This window comes from Myxocyprinus asiaticus, chromosome 46 (assembly GCF_019703515.2).
Source record: "Myxocyprinus asiaticus isolate MX2 ecotype Aquarium Trade chromosome 46, UBuf_Myxa_2, whole genome shotgun sequence".
In the NCBI taxonomy this organism is placed as follows: Eukaryota; Metazoa; Chordata; class Actinopteri; order Cypriniformes; family Catostomidae; genus Myxocyprinus; species Myxocyprinus asiaticus.
This window is the reverse complement of record NC_059389.1, coordinates 20,978,782-20,996,867: the sequence shown is the minus strand read 5'-3', so window position 1 is coordinate 20,996,867 and position 18,086 is coordinate 20,978,782. Positions and strand designations below refer to the sequence as shown.

General features: G+C 38.8%; 2 protein-coding genes across 10 annotated transcripts in view; both read right to left on the bottom strand.

The window, feature by feature from the left end:
- Positions 1–204: 204 nt before the first annotated feature.
- On the bottom strand, positions 205–10,226 carry LOC127436155 (serine beta-lactamase-like protein LACTB, mitochondrial). Of its 3 annotated transcripts, none has more exons than XM_051690113.1 (6): positions 9,757–10,226; positions 8,850–8,916; positions 8,541–8,731; positions 7,955–8,279; positions 2,410–2,575; positions 205–951 (listed from the first exon to the last, which is right to left on the bottom strand). In XM_051690113.1, the coding sequence occupies exons 1-6, from the start codon at positions 10,111–10,113 to the stop codon at positions 429–431; spliced, it is 1,629 nt and encodes a 542-aa protein (XP_051546073.1). In that variant the 5' UTR covers positions 10,114–10,226; the 3' UTR covers positions 205–428. The 3 variants fall into 3 exon arrangements, with proteins under 3 accessions (XP_051546073.1, XP_051546075.1, XP_051546076.1); XM_051690115.1 differs by having other exon boundaries at positions 9,763–10,226; XM_051690116.1 differs by having other exon boundaries at positions 8,850–8,997; positions 9,763–9,900.
- Positions 10,227–15,594: 5,368 nt separating this feature from the next.
- The window catches only part of LOC127436162 (tropomyosin alpha-1 chain-like), a 35,306-nt gene continuing 32,814 nt past the window's right edge, over positions 15,595–18,086 (bottom strand). For all 7 annotated transcript variants that reach the window (XM_051690138.1, XM_051690148.1, XM_051690134.1 and 4 more), the window contains one exon: positions 15,595–16,401. In XM_051690138.1, coding sequence (XP_051546098.1) covers positions 16,319–16,401 — 83 coding nt within the window. In that variant the 3' untranslated portion in view covers positions 15,595–16,318. The remainder of the gene's footprint in view (positions 16,402–18,086) is intronic.

Below are 18,086 nucleotides of genomic sequence, written 5' to 3'. Positions count from 1 at the left end.
AACGACATGAAGGTGAGTAAATTATGACCGAATTTTCATTTTTGGGTGAACTACCCCTTTAATCTTTTTTATTCAACATCAGTATTTTAAGTTTCAAATGTATACAAATATATACTGTAAGGAAAAGTGTCAGCCCACTACCATTTAATAAATTAAACACATTATGTAGGATGAAAATGTAAAGATCAATAAAGGAGGCTGTCATTAATGTTTCCATAAAATAGTTTTATTCATACAACATATAAGACAGATCATACATGTACAAAAGTTTTATTATTTGGCACAACGGTGCAATTAAAACCAAGGCGTAATTTGGCAGGTCAGACCACAGTATAAGGACGCCCTAATGTTTGACACAGAAATCTCCTGAAATGGCTAAAAATGAATATTGCAGTGCATGTGCTTATCAACCATCAATTAAATGCAATTTATTCATCCCTGGCTTTGTCAAATTCCTGGGCGATCTTCAGCGCAGTGGCATTCAGTCCCACCGACTGCATGTTAGTAATGATGGTCACCACCAAACCCTGTGGAGGGGTCAGCTTCTGATCCGTGACCTGTGCGCTCTCTCTGGGTAACACCAGCAGCACGCTACTAGCCCCCACAGCGCCCCCTGTGTGCGAGACGTAATGCCGCCGGTTACGGCACTGGCCGTATTTCTGCTGTTTCTCCACAACCAGCCAGCCCTGGGCATACATTCCGTCTTTGTCCCAAGATGCTTCTGTTTTGTCCACCGGTGCCCACATGGCTTTGGCCGTGTGGGGTTTGAGGAAGCCTGGGAGAAGCCCATCTGTGCTCTTCAGGTGGGCCATTTGATAACTGTAGAGCAGAGCATTACCGAAGACTAGAAGATCCCCCACAGTTGACAGAAATCCACCACCAGCCCATTTGTATGAATTGTCCACATAGGGGCAATTTACGATACGGCCCTTTTTATTGAAGTGGTAGAATCTAGAAATGGGAAGATGTTGTAGCATTCAATTTTCAAATCTATGATGACCTTATTACACCGCTACTTAAATAAATGGACATGCAGTTTTGATTTGAGCAGAAATTATTTCATAATGTGAGAAGAAAGATAATGTGCATTCCAACTATCTATTTTTAATTGTTGGACTGTAATATGTGGACTGTACTATAAATGTGCTAGACGGACATTTTTGGACTCATACCATGAACACCATATTTTTTAGGATGCTGAATAAAGATAACTAAAGTTCAGTCATAACAACTCTGAAAAAATGTCAGTTGGATGGATTTGACAAATTTGTCAGTTTGGTCTTGGCAGACTAGATCTGCTTACGCTGCTGCAAGTACGAAGTCTTGCTACTGTTAGAACACACAGACATGCTCTGTTGAGCATGAAAGACATGCAGTTGTTAGACATACATAAGACAAGCTGCATCAAGCACGTAGGACATGCCGCTGCTGCACAATTAGACAAATACAATGCCTGTGAAGCAGATCTAAACAAGTGGTGCTGGGTAGGAGGAGGGTTTCAGAGAGAAAACATATGGCTTACGTGCAAACAACTCAGGCAATTTAGGGTGCTTTTACACTAGCACTTTGTGTGCGCACCTCCGAACTGCACCCAAGTCCACTTGAAAAGGTGGTCTGGGTTGTGAACTCCAGTACGGTTTGCTGCTGATATGAACGCATCGTCCTAAAAGGCAGAAGTGAACTGCTATTGATGACATATAATTTGCATCTTGCAGGCTCCCGATTGCAAATAATATTGTATAATGCATTACTCATACCTGCCTGTTTTCAAACAGTTTCTCTTCACCTGTCGCTTTAACCACAAGCACGCTTGATTACGCATTAACGTGATACCGAAAGCTGATTGGCTTGAATAGTAACCTCTGATACTGATTGGTTACAAATGTGGAAGGAGGCAAATTTCATTTTGCCTCTGTTTTGCCTTTTATGGCCGCATTTTTGACGGAAGCAGATGATGTTTGTATATCCATTTTGATTGGTCATTTCACTAATGATCTGAGGTTTTATGCCGTCAGCCTCTGAAATTCATACGGATTTATGCATTGATTAAAACTCACCAAGGTAACCATGCATGAAAAAAATAAAGAAGAAAATATTTTTTCATTAAAGGCATCTGAGTTATGCAAGTTTATAGGTCAATTAATTAAAATAACTGATAATTTGATCACTTTTGTTGTAACGTTCATTTTGAATACAATTTTGAGGAGGCTCAGCCTCCCTTGCCTCCACTGACGAGCCGCCACTGGTCAAAGGGCTCAGAGTTCCATGACTGAACTGAATTTTTAACACACAGACAAACATATCAATGTCTGTTTTAAAACAATGGACCAATCAATCAGATGACTCTGGGAGTGGTATAAACATATTTACAAAAATGTTTTTGTTTGTTTATTTCCGTTGCCCCAGTACCTTGAGCGGTTGTAAATGATTGGGTCGTTCTCATCCGGCACGGTGTTGGACATGCCCAGATCACGAAACATCTTCATCATGTGGTCGAGAAAGCGATGACCTGCTGCTCTCTCCACGACAGCACTAAGCAGCGTGAAGGCAAATGTGGAATACAGGAACGTAGAACCTGCCAGACAGTGATCAGCAGCATAGTCATATATAGGAGTGGGTAAAAATATAGATTTTCAGATGCATCGCAATCTTCATTTGAGCAATCTCGATATCAATTCTTAAAGCACAATAATTTTGCACTATGCGACTAAAATTGACTGTGATTAGCCACTGGCTGGTAAATGTTCAGATTTCACTCACAATGACTGAATAGTATATTGCCAAAGTTCAGCATCCTTTTTGTTTGATTTGACTCGTTCCGTATAATGTGTCCAAAGACTGAATAATGTCTCTCTTAAAATTCTTTCTGTTCTTTATCAAATCAAATAAAATCAAATCACTTTTATTGTCACACAGCCATATACACAAGTGCAATGGTGTGTGAAATTCTTGGGTGCTGTTCCGATCAACATAGCAGTCGTGACAGTGATGAGACAGTACCAATTTACAATAACATCAAATTAACACAGCACAATTTAAACATCTGATATACACATAATTGCACTCAACAATATACAAATAATAATATACACTGTACAGTATACAATACACATTCAATAAAAAAAAATAAAAAAAGTATATATAGTAGTATATATAGAATGTACAGTAGGTTGTATTGTACTGTATTGACATTCAGGCTGTCGGTTGATAGTAAGTTGTTAAGAGAGAATATATATAATAATAATATAATTTATGACAGTCCGGTGTGAGATATAAGAGTAAGAGTAATAAAGTGCAGTGCTGATGTATTTTGATCGTGGGAGATCAAGAGTTCAAAAGTCTGATTGCTTGGGGGAAGAAGCTATCATGGAGTCGGCTGGTGCGGGTCCTGATGCTGCAATACCGCCTGCCTGATGGTAGCAGTGAGAACAGCCCATGGCTCGGGTGGCTGGAGTCTCTGATGATCCTCCGAGCTTTTTTCACACACCGCCTGGTATATATGTCCTGGAGGGAGGGAAGCTCTGGCAGATGTGTCTGGCAGTTCGCACCACCCTTTACAGTGCTCTGCGGTTGTGGGCTGCGCTATTGCCGTACCAGGCGGAGATGCATCCAGTCAGGATGCTCTCTACAGTGCAGGTGTAGAACCGTGTGAGGATGTGGCGGTTCATTCCAAACTTCCTCAGCCATCTCAGGAAGAAGAGGCACTGATGAGCCTTCTTCACAACGACTTCAGTGTGGACGGACCATGTGAGTTCCTCAGTGATGTGGACACCCAGGAACTTGAAGCTGCTGACTCTCTCCACTGGTGCTCCATTGATGGTGATGGGACTATGTTCTCTGTCTTTTCTTCTGAAGTCCACCACAAGCTCCTTTGTCTTACTGACATTGAGGGAGAGGTTGTGCTCCTGACACCAGTGTGTCAGAGTGTGCACCTCCTCTCTGTAGGCTGTTTCATCATTGTCAGTGATCAGACCTACCACCGTCGTGTCATCAGCAAACTTAATGATGGCATTGGAGCTATGTGTTGCCACACAGTCATGTGTGTACAAGGAATACAAGAGTGGGCTGAGAACACAGCCCTGTAGGGCTCCAGTGTTGAGGGTCAGTGATGAGGAGATGTTACTGTCTATTCTAACCACCTGGCGTCTGCTTGACAGGAAGTCCAGGATCCAGCTGCAAAGCGAGCTGTTTAAGCCCAGAGCCTGGAGTTTCTCATCTAGCTTGGAGGGCACTATGGTGTTGAATGCTGAGCTGTAGTCTACAAACAGCATTCTCACATAAGTGTTCTTTTTTTCCAGGTGGGAGGGAGCAGTGTGTATTGTAGATGCAATGGCATCATCAGTGGAGCAGTTATTGCGGTAAGCAAACTGCAATGGGTCTAGAGAGAGAGGCAGCACAGAGCAGATGTAATCTCTGATTAGTCTCTCAAAGCATTTGCTGATGATGGGGGTCAGAGCAACAGGACGCCAGTCATTTAAGCAAGTTATTTTTGATTGCTTTGGAACAGGCACAATGGTGGATGTTTTAAAGCATGTGGGGACTACAGATGAAGAGAGGGAAAGGTTGAAAATGTCTGTAAAAACACCAGCCAGCTGGTTCGCGCACGCTCTGATGACGTGGCCCAGAATGCCGTCTGGGCCCGCGGCTTTGCGGATATTCACCCGTCGGAAGGATCGGGTTAAATCTGCTACAGAGACGGAGAGTGAACTAACCTCTGTAGCTTCCGCCGCGAGAGCTCTCTCCACGAGGGTGGTGTTATTTCCCTCAAAACGAGCATAAAAAGTATTTAGCTCATCCGGGAGAGAGGCAGCGGTGTTCACGGCGGAGTTTTTATTCCCTTTAAAGTCCGTGATGATGTTAATTCCCTGCCACATGCTTCTAGAGTTGGTGGTGTTAAACTGTCCTTCAATCTTGTTCCTGTACTGGCGTTTTGGTGTTCTGATAGTTCAGAGGGCATAACTGGCTTGTTTATGTTCCTCCGCGTTCCCGGAATTGAAAGCGGAGGTCCGCACATTAAGTGCCGCGCGAACATCGCCATTTATCCATGGCTTCTGGTTCGGATAGATCCGTGTTGTTCTGGTCGGAACGACGTCCTCCACGCACTTTTTGATGAAACACATTACGCTATCAGCGTAAAGCTCGATGTCATCATCAGAGGCAGACCAGAACATCTCCCAGTCCGTGTGATCAAAACAGTCCTGTAGCGTAGAGTCTGACTGGTCCGACCAGCACTGGATCGTTCTGAGGGTGGGTGGTTCCCGTTTCAGTTTCTGCCTGTAAGCGGGCAGAATCAGAATGGAAGAGTGGTCCGATTTGCCAAATGGTGGGTGGGGGAGGGAAGAGAGCCATCCATGGTAGCCATCCCGGAAGAGAGCGTAGCAATGGTCCAAAACCCGGTCCCCTCGTGTGTTGAAACTAATGTGCTGGTGGTATTTTGGTGCGACTGATTTGAAACTGGCTTTAATAAAGTCCCCGGTCACAATGAACATGGTCTCAGGGTGCGCGGTTTCCTGCTCACTTATGATCCCATACAGTTCCTTGATTGCCCGGTCTGTGTCGGCTTGTGGCGGGATGTACACAGCTGTGATAATGACCGCTGTGAATTCCCTCGGTAGCCAGAATGGTCGACACAGAAGCATGAGAAATTCCAGATCAGGAGAGCAGAAAGACTTGATAGAATGTACATTCCTCTGATCACACCAGGATTTGTTGACCATAAAACATACACCACCACCTCTGCTTTTACCTGAGAGGTCTTTCGCTCTGTCTGCTCGGTGCACGGAGAACCCCGCGGGTTCAATGGCTGAGTCTGTAATCTCCGCAGACATTCAAGTTTCTGTTAGGCAGCTAATGCAGCAGTCCCTCATCTCTCATTGGAAAGAGATCCGCGCATTCAGATCGCAGAGCTTGTTATCCAGAGCCTGAACATTTGCCAGTAGAATACTGGGTAGCGGGGGTCGATTTGCGCAGCGTCTTACTCTGATGAGAACGCCGGCTCTGTTTCCCCTTTTCCTCCTGCGTTTCCATGTCCGGACTGCCCAGACAAAGGGCTCCGCTTGCGTGTTTGTAAACAGCGGGTCGGCATTGAGGAATTTGATGTCCGGTTTATGGTGTGAAATTGCTGAACCAATGTCCAAAAGTGTTTGTCTGTTGTAGACAATAAGGCAGACAACATCCAAGACAAAAAACATAAGAATCGTGAACAAAACAAACAAAACACTACCATGTTGTGTCGGAGCTCGCAACGCAGCAGCCATACTCTGCGCCATCTTGAGTCCAAAACTTTAAAGTCAATTGTTGATCAAAAACAACAAAAAAATTAACCTTTAATCTAATTACAAATAGCACAGATGAGGTAAAGAAGCCACTGGAGTCCTCTCTCGTTAATATGTGCTCATTTACATACGCTCTTAACAGAACTGCTGGTTTTCTTAAAGAGACAGTACTGATTTTAAGCATATGTTCTACAAATCAATGTAAATACCTGTAACTAGTAAAAAATATGCATTAAACAATAAACATGTAGCAAAATATAATATATGCAATATCATATCTTATTTATTTACTGAATACATGGATTTGTACATTTTTAAAAAGCTAAAGTGTGACCAAAATGATGAAAAACAAATAAAATATAATTTGTAAAATTAATATTTATGTAATGTAACTAGGTAGAATAACATTAACATAATCCCTGGTATAATTAACAGCATTAGCTGGGAGAGAATTTCTTGTATATGTAGGTAAAATGGCCATTATAACTGAAATGAATTAATTAATTTTGAATCGAAAACAAATCGAGAGCTTGTGAATTGGAATCGCCTCGAAATGGGAAATCTGTATCAATACCGAGCCCTCGTCATATAAAACTGTGAATTTACAGGGTCTCCTACCCAAAATGCAAACTTAAAGAAATAGTCAAGTATTGTGTCAACATTTCCCAAAAGTGCAATATACAGAGCTTATTACATGGACTATGGTATAACACAATGCAATGTGTTATATATACTGCAGAAATAGAAAGAATAGTATAGAAGTACACTATTCTGAACTTAGCCTTTGTAACTTTTATCATGGAAAAATGTCAGCAGTTGCAGTGCAACAGCCTGTTTCCGGAAGTAAAAATCCAGTTTATTTTCTCCATAGGGGAATAGATTTTTAATGATACCATATAAACCTTTAAAGACAGACTTGTCGATGGTATATGCTTCTGTTAAAGCCATCAGTCTGCATTATTTCAATGTAATTTAAAAAACAATCGTGTTTAATAGTGGAATTTCCGATGAAGAACTACACTACCCACGATCCTGAAGGGAAATGATATACCAATCAGAGAATCGTGCAAACAAAGCATGCCAAACAAGACCTGCAATCGAAACGCAATTGAGTGGGTCTCCTTACACTCTAAAACTCCTTATATACTGTATTTGCATATATGTGAATATTTTGCAATAAATGTAAAATATTTGTTTATATACTTATCAAAAATTTTAAATGAATCTTTTTATATTTTTACTATAGTTTCTAATTTGTTTACATCATTTGCAATGCATCATGGGATTGTAGTTCTTTCCTTCATTAAAAGACGTTAAGTACACAGTCTTGCACCTTTGTCTTTTTGCTTCAAATCAGTTTATAATGTTGTGATTCAACTCGGAGCTGGTTGGTTTGTTTCATGGCTTACAGCTCTTTTCTGAAGAATTTTATGAAATGCCTATGGAAAAAATAAATGCGAAGTATACTTCCGGAATCAAGATGGCCGAAAAAGTGGGCGGGCACTGTTGCGCTCTATTCCGAACACAGCCCAAATGATCAAGAGAACACCCTTAAAAAAAATACACACACACACACACACACACACACACACACACACACACACACAGTGGTGGTGAATGTCACTTTGAGAAATGCAATACATTAATAGTGCTTAGTTCTGTGCAGTGTGAAAGCATACCGGGTTTAAATATCAGAGGATCATCTTTGAATAAGTCCAAAGCCTGGATGACATTCTCAAAGCTGTCTTTGAGGTAGAACTCCTCCAGCTCAAACTCTTTTTTCCTCTGGCCTGTTTTGGCCTCTTTGCTTTTAGCTGAGCCCTTCTCCTCTTTCTTCTCCTCTTTCTCCTCCTTTTTCTTCTCCTCTTTCTCCTCCTCTTTCTTCTCCGGGGGCTTCAAAAGGCGCTTTGCTTTCTCCTTGTCCTCTCTTACTTTCTTGGCATCTTTTTCATAGTGACGGATGCCACTCAAGTGAGACAGGAGCATTCGAGGTGTTATTGTGACCTGGTTTAAGGACAAAACAAGGAACTTGGTTATGAGTTTAATAAAGATGTAATACATTTTAATAAACCTTATTACAAATGTATTAAACAAAAGTTTAGGTAGAACTTAAGAAATTGGAGATATGGAGATTGATGGGAAACTGCATTTATTCATATAAATGCAGACTTGTTTATTAATGCATTGCATTATCAAAGACCACAATGTTTAATTTGGGTCAGTCATTTAATCATCAAGATGATTTTTTCAAATAAATGCACTCACATTCTCTCCCTCAAATTGCTTCTCTGGGAACTCAGGGACGTATTTTTGCACAGGGGCATCTAGATCTATCTTGCCATCCTCCCAGAGTCGAGCAACGGCCGCTGTGGTCAGAGGTTTACTGATGCTGGCGATTCTCATCACTGTGTCGGGACTACAAGGCACTCTGTTCTCCAGATCTGCATAACCAATCCCTGAGAGACAATATCCATAGCCGGTATACACTGTCACTAACACAGTCCTTGTACTGAAGCAGTTTGCAAAGGAATTAAGTTAGGTGTAAGTGTGCACTGGATGTCAAGAACTAGGTACCTTCACACCAAACTTGGTTGCCATCCACAGAGACTCCAACAACCATTCCTGGGGCCCCAACTTCATCCTGAAATATTATATATTTACATATTTGTAGGCCATTCTTTACTATAGTAAGAGCCATCGAGTGAATCTAATGAAGAAATGTCTGGGTTGTATTTCACCCCAAAATGAAAATGGAAAAAAAGAGAGACAATGTTCTCATAAAAGAAGCTTTTTATTTATTTATTTATTTTTATTGTGATATTATTTTCATGATAATTAAGCAAATTTGACCACAAATTCTTAGTGCAAAAACAAAAAATATGTAATTCAGGTATTAAAATGATCCTGTCAGGACAATTATTATTATTATTAAATCGATATTAATTTAATTTAGTACCACAAATACTCTGTGTGTGTGTGTGTGTGTGTGTGTGTGTGTGTGTGTGTGTGTGTGTGTGTGTGTGTGTGTCCTTTAAGAAAAACAAATTTCTTAATGGTCCTGAAATATAGACTTCATTTAGTTTCTGCTAAATATAATTTCTGATTTATTCTTTTTTTATTTTTATTTTAGAGTGCATTTGAAATAAATATAAAACATACATATATTTAAATATATACATAAACAATTATAGTAAAGACAATATATAGATATTTAAAAAAATATATAAATATAGAACAAATTTCTATTTTAAACTTTATATATATATATATATATATATATATATATATATATACATACATACACACACACACACACAAAAGCATAAAGTTTAATTTGTCAAATATACCGCCATACAGCTGAACCTGTTGACAATGAAATTTTAAATGTGTTACTTACAAGTTCGCCAAATGAAACTATGATAAAAATAAAAAAAAAAATGTACCCAAAACGAATAACATATAAATCGTCAAGTTTCGATACCTGTACCTTTATCCGCTGTAGCAGGTCTCTGCTGATCTCTATAGCAGATCTGTACTTTGAGACAGTTTCAGTTCTGTTTGTTTTCCGTACATCACATTCACAGTGTTCAGACACAGAATCACGATATTTCAACCCCAAAGCCAGAACAAACCCCGTCCCGATGCCGAATATCCATAAGGATGTCAATCTGTTCTTAAAGGATGTGAAGACAGTTCTTCTCTGTGTGGAAATGAATCTTCTCATCAGATGATCTCTGTACTTCACTCTAGATTTCAACAAAGACACAAATGGCTCGGATTTCTGCGCACTACATTTTGCGCAAATGAGACCCCGTGATAAACACAGTAACCGAAACATGGCTGTCTGGCGACTAATAAATGCTGCCACATGTGTAAAAACTGGTTAAAAGAGTTTTTTAAAAGGTGTACAGCGAAAAGTTCCCGTTTGAAGTCAACAAAAGCGGCCACACACAGCTGACAACCGGACTATTTTCAGAATAAAAGCCGTGTGTTCCTTTTCATACGTATAAAATAAATTATTTTATCATTAACATTGTAACTAAAGCAAGTAGTTTTGTAGTTAGAAGTGTAGGTTAAAACAATTAAAATGGCCATAAATACTTGTACTTTGTATTGTCTGTTATTTGTATAGTCTATTTTGGTATTAAAAGTAATATTGCAAAAGCGGACGATCATGACTCTGACTGGCTTTTATTATGAAAAATATAGCGCCATCAAAAAAGAAAAGAAAAAAAGAAGCTCATTGGCTTACAAGTCAGCAGTGACCATGACGAGAGCCAATCAGATTTCCGGATTCAGTGTTGCTGTCCTCTACGATATAAAACTTCCTCTAATGTTGGGGTTGGTTAATGCTTGAGCAGCTGCTGCTGGTTGTGATATGTGGAGTTACATGGAAAAATGTTGATAAATCCATGTCACATAACAAACCCTAAAGGCAGTTAGTGAACTATAGCGTATTGTTCTGGGTTAATTCACAGGAAAGATCACTTAACACATTTTATTGTATTACAAACGACTTGTGGAAGCCACATGCTCATGTGTTCTTTTCCATGTAATAAGACAATAATGTTTGACGTAGTTTGTGAGACGACTGACGTCATCTCTTTGCAGTCTGCGGCAATTTATTTTGTTTGCTCGAATAATTCTCCTCTTTTCTATACAACTAAGACTAAATTATTACAATCATCAATAAAAACCCCAATTGAGGCAAAATATAAACAATTACATATTTCCGTTGCTGCATGTGGCAACTTTTACCAAAGCACATTGTCATTCTTCAGTGATCTCCCCTTTTCTGTATGTGGATATGCAGGGCTGTGTTCACAGTAAGGGGAGATGTTAGGGAAAAGGCACCGTGTTTTAATCTATTCCAGACCACTATAAGTTCAAATGGATATTTAATAGCCCGGATAACGGAGAACTTTTGGGGCCTGGGTAGCTCAGCGAGTATTGACGCTGACTACCACCCCTGGAGTCGCGAGTTCAAATCCAAGGTGTGCTGAGTGACTCCAGCCAAGTCTCCTAAGCAACCAAATTGGCCGGTTGCTAGGGAGGGTAGAGTCACATGGGGTAACCTCCTCGTGGCCACGATTAGTGGTTCTCGCTCTCAATGGGGTGCGCGATAAGTTGTGCGTGGATCACGGAGAGTAGCATGAGCCTCCACATGCTGGGAGTCTCCGCGGTGTCATGCACAACGAGCCACGTGATGAGGTGCATGGACTGACTGTCTCAGAAGTGGAGGCAACTGAGACTTGTTCTCCACCACCCAGATTGAGGTGAGTAACTGTGCCACCACAAGGATCTACTAAGTAGTGGGAATCGGGCATTCAAAATTGGGAGAAAAGGGCATAATAAAAAATATAAATAAATAAATAAATACAAAATACAAAATAATGTATTGATCATTCTCATATCAGTATCATCATATTCTTACCCTGAAACGCAATAGTCTCACAGATGATCAGTTTGAGCATGTGCTCCTTTTATTTTACAGCAGTAAGATGTGCACCTCAGCTAAGGAATCCTCCTTTTGCCTGAACACGGAAGTGTTCCACGATTCGACTGTTTTCAATTTCCGGTCTCCAGTGTTTTCACTCACATCGACGTATATTCTTAGCAGGTGATGTAATGTATAAGGTATTACATTTGTAAAAAAAAAATGGTCAAAATTCTTGCCGATACTTAGAGTCAAGATTACCGTTTTTTTTATATATATATATAAAGACAGTGTGTCTGACATGAAGAGATGGTCCGAGGTTAGTTATGTTGATATCATTAATTATTCTGAGTTGTTATGACAGTCAACAACTGTACAAGTTGAGCCTGAAATGAATTTTTACACCAGGTAACACTTAAATGCTTGTTGTTCTCCTCTGGATCGCTCGTTTTGGCAGTTTTTACTTGCCTTCTCGAGACCAGAAATACAAAACAGTACATCAGAATCATCATGGCGGCGCTCAGTGGTTGGTCAGGAAAACTGTGGATAGGTGTTTGACCATTACAGTTTTTCTGAATTGCAAAAACACTGAACCCCATTCTCTGAACTAAATGCTCAGTGGCTTAAATCCATTGGTCTAATCAATCACTCTTTTGGCAAAACATTTAACAAGATCAGGTAGTTAGAAACCATTTGCAAATCTCACCCACTCTTTTTGCAAAACTCTAAACACACTCTCTCACTAAAACACATTTCACACTGTGATGCATTTGTGTTGCAAAATGGTAAACACGGGTGGCAAAAGTTAAACAAAACTACAACACACTTGTCATCATTTACACACAACGACTCAAAATTGTTCACACTTGTTTCTAATGATGTGATCAAACCAATTGTACAAAATACACGAAGCACGACGATGTGATGCTGAGACAGAATGAATCTCTCATTGACTTTGATTTTGCAGTTGCACAACAATTTTGAAAGTATTGAAATGTGCTGTTTCATTTAGAGTTTTCTTTGTTCTCTGGGCTTTTGCAGTTGGACTACTGTATTTTTAAAGTATGCAAGTGCTGAATATAAAGACATTCAATACTGTATTACTTGCAGTACTTACAGTATACAATATATTCACTGTACTAAGTTGTGATTACTAAAATGCATTTAAAAACAAACAAACAAAAAAAAATCTGTAACTACATGCCCTGGATGATGTGAGTATCTGTTATGCAAAGCAGCTTCTTCAGGGCAGTACATAAAAAACTAAATGCAATTTTCATGATCCCACCCCATGACCCCGCCCCCACCAGGTGTTGTGGTTTGAGACTTTAAAAATCTGGTCACCCTGTCTATAAGTGATTAGTTGCCATCAAAGCACAAGTCAAAACACTGATAAGCCTTAAAACGTCATGGCTAACCTTGCTAGCTGCATCTTGCACCACTGCCAACAGTGCAAATGTTATCAGTTTTAACTATATAATTTTGAGAGTGAGAATAATTTTGGATGGCAGAAAATGAGCTGGTTTTGTAATCAATTGGTTTTTAGAAGTCAGAACACATATGAGTGGTTGACATGAAAAAGAAAAACACCCTGCAGACTGGCCATCATTAAAGTGAATTTAAGAAACAACAGTTGGACATTTGAATTCGTATAATACTGGGCCTTGTGATTTTCAAGAATTTACAGAATAAACATGGCACAATTATCGGGTGACTAGACGTCATGGCCACAAAAAACGTAAATATGTCCCGGATTCGGCACACTGAGAGAAGAAAATGAAGCATGCTAAATGTCCTTCTAGGCATCTCTGGTATCGTTTGAGGTTCTCAATACAGAAAGCTGTTTCTTTACTCAACTTTGAAAAGTCCACTGGCCGCAAAGCAGGATCTCTTTAGCCTTGAGGCCCACACTCTTATTTATTGCTTTGTTAAAAAAGAAAAGAAAAACAATTTAAAGGGATAGTTAAATCCCTCATGCCATCCCAGATGTGTATGGCTGTCTTTCTTCTGCTGAACACAAACAATACAATGCAAATCAATGGTGGCCAGAACTTTGAAGCTCCAAAAATCACATAAAGGCAGCATAAAAGTAATCCATATGACTCAGTGGTTAAATCCATGTCTTCAGAAGTGATATGATAGTTGTGGGTGAGAAACAGATCAATATTTAAGTCCCCTTTCCCTATAAATCTCCACTTTCACTTTCAAAATGTGAAAGAATGTGGAAGTGAAAATTTATATATCGCTTCAGAAGACATGAGCTGCGTCCGAATATCCATACTTCTCTACTATATTGTATGCCAAAAACAGTATGCCAATGGAGTAGTCTGTCCGAATCCACAGTATTCATGAAGCAGTAAAGTGAGAAATACCTGGATGACCTACTATTTCTGGTGAGATTTTGAAGTGCGGATCGACTGGACACTTAACAATCCCATAATCCCTCGGGAGCTGAGGTGACGTCATGTTCAAAACACTGGATTTAAAGAAATGGCGGTGAATCGCGAGGCGGACACCTCTTATCAACTGTATGTGCTATATATACCAAGATAATTGTTCTTTGTGCTTGAATGGTGCTTGTTTAACTTTGCCAAAGCAGATAGTTTTCCCAGTTGTTGTTATTACATCATATATCCGGGTCACAAGATGATGCCAACTTCCCCGGATGAAGTATGTCCAAAATCTATTCTTACTACTTGCAAGCATACCTGAAAAAACGTACTGTTTTGCTGGCAGATAATTGCGTCCTTCATCAAATACAGTACATACTGTGACAATACACCGTTTCAGATGCAGCAATGGATTTAATCACTGGAGTTGTATGGATTACTTTTATGCTGCCTTTATGTGATGTTTGGAGCTTCAAAGTTCTGGCCACCATTGATTTGCATTGTATGGACCTGAACAGCTTAGATATTTTTCTAAAAATCTTCATTTATGTTCAGCAGAACAAACAGTCATACACATCTGGGATGGTATGAGGGTTAAGTAAATGATGAGGGAATTTTTGTTTTTGGGTGAACTCTAAATTTAATTAGGCCTACTTTTTCAAATTAATGAGGCAAGTAGACTACACTAAACTTTTAATACATCATGGAAACATGTTAAGAATAAATAAGTCATTTTATGGGAATATGTAGATATATAGCTTAATTCCTGTAAAAGTGTGGTTCTCTGAAAACTGTTTCTTTCCACTTGAGTGCAGATTGATGCCGCACTTATGTTATATACTTAGCCGTGACGTCAATTCACAGGCGAACATGAAAGGGTAATTCACCATGGGTTCCTAATGGGGTTTTTCAATTTACAGTATGAGTGAAATAAGGTCTGTGGTAAACATTACTTAAATATTTGAACATTTTGTTACACAGTTGTACCTATAAATAAGCATTTTGAAGCTGCCGTGTTTATAAAAAAAAATAATAAAAATAAATAAATAAAAATATGTTGTCACCTAAAATATTCTTTGCCCATGCTACTCGTCAACTAACCATATACACTCTAAATCTTCAAACCACTACATGGTCCAAAGTGTGGTTAGATGATTAAAGAATTAAAATATCTTTCCCACAGACCTGGACTACAAATATAAAATTGAAGACAGATCTATGAAATCTCAGTCTTTTTTGTCATACAGGAGAAAACTTTCTAGGGAGGCTCATAGCCAACAGAAGCATAAATGTAATACAGGAAGCAGATGGGCTGATTAGCATGTGCTATGTTAGGCAAAATCCTCTCTGCTTTTGGTAGAATCAGTGAGGGGAGATACAGAGGATCTGTATGTGAATACGAAAGTTAACGCAGAACAAACTTTAGCTGTTGGAATGGAGCATGCAAACCACCAGTACACTTTAAGCTCAAAAACAGACCCCAAGCTTTAGAAAATGTCAAAGAGTGGTTTTATTTATACTTATTTTAGCTTTGTACATTTTATTTGACACATTTAATACATTTACATTTAAAATGACTAAAATAATCAAGGCACAACCAAATATGACTCCATATTTTCTAATTCAAAATGAAGACATTTTGAACTGTGAGGGTTTTGGCGTGAGCAAACCCAATAATGCATCTGCAAATATCTGCACATTTTGTAGCTAGTAATAAGAAAAAGAAAAAAGGAGGACAAAAATAAATAAAAGTTGGTGTAAATAAGTCCCTTTACGACAAGGGCTAAACATTGGCACAAAGAATTTTAATCCAAATTGGAAAAGTGTATATGGTTAAATTATAAACCTAAAAGCTACACACTGCCAGACATCTACCTTCACAGTAGCACCAGTATACTTAGGACAATCTAATCCAATGTACACTTTAACAGAAAACCTTTCAATTACATTTAAACTTGGCTTCCAACTCCATGTCCACGATAACAGTTATGGTGCATATATTGATAATTAAGTGCAATTGTTGCGAACTTGGTTTTGTTTGTGCACAACCAGAATAAAATGAACACGTACCATAATATTACCTTAAAAAAATAAAATGCATGGGAAAACGAAATCTTTATAACAAAATGGCACGTTATTCAATCTGATAATTGCCAGGAGGAAAAATAAACACTCAATGATTACAAAATGCAGACATCTTTATGTGACCAGGCTTTTCACATGTTATTCAGCTCCAATAGAGTCTGTTCCAACATCTGATTCATATCGAGGTTCTCTTCTTTAGCATGTGAGAGTTTTTCTGTTAGAACATCAAGTGAAATAGACATTAATCAAGTGAAATACATTAACATATCATGCAGTGGGTTCCTCCTGTTTGTTCATTCAAAAAAATGTTTTTGGTGAAAACAATTGTAACTACATGCAAGACTGGTCAGTTGTAATAATGTACTTCCCACACTCAATGCATGCTTTAAATTATTGAGTTACCATAGCAGACATACACTGATATTGTATATACATATATATTTCTATATAAATATATTCAGTATAACAGTTAAACACTATTAAAGATTGCCATCTCTTGCATAAAGCAAAAGGCATAGGATATTGTCCTGATTAATTTGGTAGACATTGATTACATGAATGCTGCCTTCAAGTCTTTCTACGAAGTTCCTACTTGTGAGCTTGGAAGTCGTAATTACGATGAGATTCGTAATTACATTGGGCAATTTCGTATTTCTAAGTTTTTCACTTTGACAAAGTCTGGAATCTTTTAAGTGCAAAGAGAGGCACATTAAGTGCAAGATTGATGCTTTTTCTATTAATTTAATCATTTCTGTGCTGCCACAGAGAATGATGGGAAATGTAGTTGTGTTTCGCAAGTGCTATTCATAAACGGTGCACAAAATGCACACAAACTACATTTTACACTTCAATATGAAAATGGGTCAAGTTTCCCCACTGGTAATTACAACATGTTAGTGTTCATGTGTACTCATCTTGAAGGCAGCAAAAGAATAACCTCCATACACGTTCCTTGAACTCTCAATCACAACAGATGCATTTGTTTTAGACACCATTTGGTGATAAGAAACAAAAAGTCCACACTAGTTTTAGTCGTCATTTAAGGCCATTCTCAGCTTGTTAGAGAGAAGACGGTTTTTCTCGAGCTGCTGGTAGAGGCGATCTACAGGGGCAGTCAAGGCAGCAGGTTAAAAAAAAAAGAAAAAAAAAAAAGAGAAACAGAGAAAGTACAGAGTGAAGACATTAGAAAAGCTGAAGAAAGCAGAAGGGTTAGTTTGCATTTCTCTACATTAAAAAAAGCACAAGCATCAGAGTAAAACAAACCTGAAGAACAGTCCTGACAACTGTATTGAAGGTGTTTCTGATGGGATGGAATTATCAGATCAGACAGCAGAACATTGCTAGGTGTTTGTAAGGGTTAATGTATCCACTATGGGGCAACATTATTCACCTTTTTTGAGTTTTGGCTCAAAAGCGTAAAACTTATGTAAACAGCAGATTAAGAGCTTAAGAGTTGGCTTTGAGGAAGCTATAAACAAGGAAGAATTTTTTTCTGACTGGTGAAAATACATGTTGCTTCTGTATCTAAATACTCACTAAACCTCTGTACAAAAACATGTGGAATACATCACACTAAAATTCGACTAGGCTAGAGGCCAAACAAAAACACTTTTTACTAAACATTTTATTGATAACTATTTATATAAACAAATTATATTATTATAATTATTAAGTGGTTTCCAGGTAGCTGCTATAAGGTTGTTGGTGTTCTGAGTGTAGTCGAGCAACAGTCTTCATCCATTGGTGCAAGTATATATATGACACAGTGCACACTTGAATATTTGAAGGACGGATGTCAGCGGAGGAAGTGTTAAATACACATTGCGCATTACGTCTTTCAGAGCATGTGCACAACGCCGGGAACAACTGTGGTCCAGTTACCGTGTATATAGGTAAGCT